Consider the following 6170-nt stretch of genomic DNA (forward strand, 5'->3'; position numbering starts at 1 on the left):
TCTTCTTTCTTCTCTCTCTCTCTCTCTCTCTCTCTCTCTCTTTCTCCCTTTTTCTCCCTTAATACGAAGTACTCCGTTCAATTTCTTGAATAATTCGTTCATTTCTTTTTTTTTGCACCTATTATGTTTGTCTTAAATAAAATGTCACGCATTTTTTTCTTTTTTTCATTATTAAAATAAAATGTACAAAAAAAGACAATAAAAAAAAAGCGGATGATATTTAAATATTTTATTTTAAAAAATCGAAATTTTACTTTCAAATATTATCAAATTAAAATTTTATTTTTAAATATTTGCAAAATCAAATTTTACTTTTAAAATTTTGTTTCGATTTCAAAAAAAAAAATTTTTTTTAAGCAAAAAAAACTCTTTGCTCATTTTGGTTAATTTTTATGCAAAATATTTGCAATATTTTATTTTAAAATTGAAATTTTATCGTAAAATTTTGTGAAATTGAAACTTTGAAGTGTTGTTTTAATTACAAAAAGGACGAAAATTTCATTCTAAGCGAAAAAAAAAGATTATTCATTTTGGTCTAATTTTTTATAAAATATACACATATGTATTGTTAAATTAAAATTTAACAATTTCATCTTTCAATGTATAAAAATTTTTGCAATAAAAAATGATTTGAATATATCAAAAAAATTTAACATTGATAAAACATTTCAAATTAATTTTTATATTTTTTTCTTTGTAAAAAGATTTTTAAAATTTAGTAAAAAATTCCGGAATTTTCAGTTTTTTTTAATTGATTAATAAGTGGTTACTAATGAAAATTAATAAAAGTGATTAATAAATTCTTATCATCAATTAGAATTTTCTTTTTTTTTTGGAATATTTCAGGAAAAATTTAAAAAGTGCAATTTGGAAAAGTTTTCAAAGTATTTATGCTTAAAATTTACATATCAAAATTAATAAATTTTCATTTATTTTGTATTTTTTATTGATAATATAAGAGTTGAAATGTATTAGGTTGCTAAATTATTTTAAATTTTTCAATGCGAAAAAATCGGTGATTTGATAAGAAAGGTTAACTTTCGAGAAAATATCATCAAGTTTGTCTCATATCAGGTATCATGATAAAAAAATTTAATTAAATCCATTAAATTTGACAAGGTAATTAAAAATGCAAAAAAAAAAAAACATGCGGTAATTAATTATGTAGGAGAATTAGCCTAGCAATTTTTCTTCATCTTCCACAACTTTAATATTCTTTTTTTTTGTCCGAGAAGTTAGCATCTGCAAATAAACAAATTAATTAATCAATCAATAAATCATCAGATATGTTTTCCTTTTTGAAATTATTTCAGATACTCTAACATTTCTTCGTGTCATTGAAATGAAAAAAAAAATTTTTTTTCGATATAATTCATTCATGTTTTTTGATTTTCATTTTTCTTTTTAAAAAAAATTAAAATATTGATTAGACTGTTTTATTTTTCGTAATTTTGCCTCATATCTAAACTGAACTTAGTAACATTAAATGGATTATTTGAGTTATTAAATTGTTACTTCTACTTAAATACTTAAATAAATTATTACTTCAATTCATATTATTGTAAAGAATTATATTGCCTGTCTTTTTTTTTTTGCTTTAATAAATTATATTTTTATCTTACTAATTAATAATTTTGATTATTTTTGTTTTGATTTATATTTAAATCATTTTTTTTCTTGCTTGTAATACTTAATTACTGGACTAAATTCTTCGTTTTTTCTTCTTTTTTTTTGTTTTCATTTCATAAAACATATTCAATCTTTAGAGCTAGCCAAGAAACGAAGAAAAATGTCAACTTTAGCGATGTCAACGACGCTAATACCATTTTCATCCACAATATCAGCTGCATTTATGGCTGCTTTTCGAGTTTGTTTTTAAGATTTGTCGAAGTTATTTAATTTAATTACTTAATTAATTGTGACAAATTATTATATTATGAATTATGCATTCTACAATTTTTACATACTTTTAATAGCAAAATTTTCTTTTTCTCTTTTTTTTCTAACGATTACAATCCGTTTTTGGTGATGAACAATTTATATTATTCAATCAATACTTTATCAATCAACAGCTTATCGATCAATAATTTATCAATCTGTAACTTATCAATTAATAGTTTATCAATCGGCGACTCATTAATCAATACTTTATCAATTGATAATTTATCAGACAGTAATTTATCAATCAATAGTTTGTCATCTAGACAGCATCTTCTGGAAAAACATAAAACAAATAATTTATTCAAATTTTACTTTAGAATGATGTTTTATGGGCGTTAATTTTGGGTATAATTTTGGCTTTTGTTCTTGCATTTGCAATGGGCGCAAATGACGTTGCAAATGCATTTGGCACATCGGTTGGTAGCAAAGTGTTAACTTTACGGCAAGCTTATATACTTGCAGTTATTTTTGAAACACTTGGAGCATTACTTATTGGTAAATTTGAAATTTTACAAATTTCTTTCGACAAATAAAAATTATACTATTTATTAAATGTTGCAACACTTTTTTTTTAAAAAGAAAAAATTTCCTTTCGACAAAAGATATTGTTTAAATTTTTGTTTTCTTTTCTTTTTTTAACACATTTTTGAATTGTTTCATTCAACATTATCACTTTTTTGACGTAAAATTATGTACAATAATGAAAGATATGAATTATTGATTTTTTTTTTAAATTTACATTTCTTTTTGGTAGTATTGATTACTAATCAAATAATCACTGATCATTGATCAAATTAACCTTCAAGTAAGATATTTCAAAATATTAATGTCAAAAAAATTTTAATTAATAAAAACCAGCATCTATTTATTTCGAATTGCGTAAAACTTATATCTTTTGTTTCTCTTTTTTAGATGTAAATTTTGATTCCCTAAATATTTTTGAATATTTTTTAGGTTATAATGTAACGGATACGGTACGTAAAGGTGTTATCGATTTAACCTTATATGTAGATAAACCAAAAGAAATTTTTGTTGGGCAAATTGCAATTCTTGGAGGTAATTAACAAAAATAAATTTTAAAAAATAATTTAAAACTTTTTTTTCACCTAACATGAAATTAATTAATAGGTTGCTCATTATGGTTATTGATTGCTACACTTGCTCGTTTACCAGTATCATCAACACATAGTATTACTGGTGCAACAGTAGGATTTGGTTTAATGACAAGAGGTATTATTGGAATACAATGGCGAAAAATTGTTCATATTGGTTAGAATGTCTTTTTTTTTTGTTAAAATTTCAAAAAATTTTTAATTTAAATTTTTATTTTAATACTTAAAAAGTGAAAGTTTGCATTTTAATAATTCTTTATGATACATTAAGAAAGAGGAAAAATAATAATTTTTATTATTTTTAAAAAGTTAAATGAGTTAAAATGAAATAAATTTGTTTGTAAATATTTAATTAAAAATTTAATTAAGTTTTTTTTTAACATTTTATCTTTGCTCTTTTTTTTCTCCTTTTGCATCATAAAAATTTATTAATTGTAATATTTTATCAAATTATATTTAATTATTTCAAATTATCATTTTTCTTTCTTTTTTTTCTCAAATAGTTGCTTCATGGTTTTTGTCACCAATATTATCTGGTGTCGTATCAGCTATTCTCTATATTATTCTTGATCATTCTGTTCTTAGACGGGTAAGTTTCATTTTTTTTCTCTTTTTTAAATTTATTCAATAATTTTTAAATTTGAATTTTTCTTTTCCATATTATTTCCAATATTTCAGTAAAATATTATTTAGCATCATTGATTAGGGTAAATTTACAATTGGTAATTGTTAAGTGAATTTTTTTTTTTGTCCATATTTAAAATTTCCTTCTATCACCTTTGACCCTTATAAATCTTGTTTTGTTTTCGAATATTTATGAAATTTATTTCTTAAAGATAATTAATTAATTAATGGGAATGTATGATCTTATTATGATATCAATATTAATTTGTATTTTTATTTTTAGAAAAATCCATTTCGTTGTGGATTAAGAGCTTTGCCAGTATTTTATTGGTTTTGTATCGTATTTAATGTTTTCACAATTAGTTATCAAGGATCTAAATGTAAGCAATATAATATACAAAATTAAATTATATAAATTTTAAATTAAATTTAAATTTAAAAGGTATGAGAAAAAAAGTTTGAATGGATAAATTTGTACAAACATTTTTTTTCTTTTTTTTTTACAGTACTTCATTTATCAAAGTTACCAATGTGGATATGCGCATTAGTAAGTATTGGATGTGCAACAATTGGCGCAATTGTCATACATTTTTTCCTCTCACCAAAGCTGAAAATTTGGATAAACAGTAAATTTTACACTATTATTTTTAATTATTTTCTTCTCTTTCTCTGTTTTTTTCTCTCTCGTTTCATCTATCTATCGATTTATTTTTTGAAAATAATATTTTCATTTCAAAATTATTTTTTAATTTGAAATTTTCAAATTCCAAATTATAATTAATGAAATTAATCATCTTAGTTTATTTAAATTAAATTAGCTTCTCCGGTGGTATTACATTTGAATTAGCTGGAGAAAGCCACTTGGAAATCAATAATCCCATGAGTGACCATCCCGTGTAATGAGCTTCTTGAAAGTGACCATCCCGTATAATGAGCTTCTTGAAAGTCAATAACCACATTGAAGAAAGTGACCATCCTGTGTAATGAGCACTTTGAAAGTCAATAACCACATTAAAAAAATGACCATCCCATACGATAGATCAACCAGTTTAGGTAATTTGTCAATACTATACTATCCTTTTCGTTCATTTCATTCGATTACCATATAATTATAACCATTTATTAATTACAGTAAATTTTAATATATCACTTATTTAAAATTAATTTCAAATTTATTTTAAATCTTTAATTGTTTTAATGATTTAAAATTTTACAGATTCACTTAGCAATAGTAATACAGGACGAGAAGATTCATTTGAGATTCAAACTATAAGTGGCATAAATGTATCACAAGATAATATTTTACATCAAAGATGTCATGCAGCAAAAGCAGAAAATGTTGATAACTCAATCATTATCGAAGGTTATCACTAATTCAAATAATATTACTGTTAAAATTTAATTAACCTTATAGGTAATAATGAAAGATTAAACAAGAAAAGTTCGAAAGTCAATTGGTTTAAAAGTAATTTAAATAAAGAAACTACATATATATATATATTCTTGTAATTAGTCATCTAATATTATTGAATATTATTATCATTGTCAAATGTCAAATGTTTTTGTCCCCATAAATTTATTGCTGAAATATGATCGGAAGATATAGGGGAATATTCCGGATATATCATAAATCTTTTTAAATATTCCGGTTATATCATAAATCTTTTTAAATAGTTAATCAAATTTAACATTTCCAATTGGGCGGAGATGAAAAGAAAAAGGATGATGTTAACTTGATTGTAATACGGAAAAATTATATCCGAATACGGAAAATCATTTGTAACATTGATGTTCTTTTCAAACATGCTATATGCTACATTAATATTACTGCTTACATTAAATCAATTTTCATGATTAAAAATTAATATCTAAATAAGTAAGTAAATAATTAAGTAAATGAACAAGTAAGTAAGTAAGTAAGTAAGTATGGTAAAGGTAAGGAATAAGTTATATTCAAGTAAAGGAATTTAAAAAAAGTGCAAAAAATATGATAGCAATATTTTCATCAAAAATAAAATGTCAATTTGAAACATTTACTGTTTTCTGTTTCTCTTTTATACTACAAAAAATAAAAAAAAATCTAATTTATTGCTAAATTTTTAAACTTTATTTTTCATTTTCTTTTAATTTCTAAATTCCAATTTTTTTTTGTTTTATGATCTTTGATTTTTTCATATTTATATGCATATACATGGAAAAAAAAGAAAAATTATGCAATTATTAAACTGAAAATTTTACTTTTATCTATTTTAAATTAAATTTTTACAGATGATAAAACCATTGATAGTACAGCAAAGAGGGATGATGAAAAACATCGATTACAATTAACTGATAATGGTTAGAGTTAATCATTTGATATATATCATTATCATATAATTTTAGTCATTCCGGATAAAACTTTTCCGGATTTTCTATTTGCTCATATAAAATAATTAATACTAAATCTCTTAATCGGTAAACGTCTATTAGAAATAAATTCAAAAAATAAAAAAG

At 22.3% G+C, this 6170-nt stretch overlaps 1 protein-coding gene across 1 annotated transcript; it reads left to right on the forward strand.

The window, feature by feature from the left end:
• Positions 1-1771: 1771 nt before the first annotated feature.
• On the forward strand, positions 1772-6109 carry LOAG_17640 (phosphate transporter; the record flags this gene model as incomplete). The annotated part of the gene is made up of 10 exons (XM_020450302.1): positions 1772-1867; positions 2259-2436; positions 2896-2997; positions 3070-3210; positions 3557-3642; positions 3961-4057; positions 4184-4303; positions 4894-5040; positions 5946-6014; positions 6060-6109. The coding sequence occupies exons 1-10, from the start codon at positions 1790-1792 to the stop codon at positions 6107-6109; spliced, it is 1068 nt and encodes a 355-aa protein (XP_020306043.1). The 5' UTR covers positions 1772-1789.
• Positions 6110-6170: the final 61 nt, after the last annotated feature.

The sequence above is a fragment of the Loa loa genome (assembly GCF_000183805.2).
Source record: "Loa loa unplaced genomic scaffold supercont3.106, whole genome shotgun sequence".
Taxonomy (NCBI): Eukaryota; Metazoa; Nematoda; class Chromadorea; order Rhabditida; family Onchocercidae; genus Loa; species Loa loa.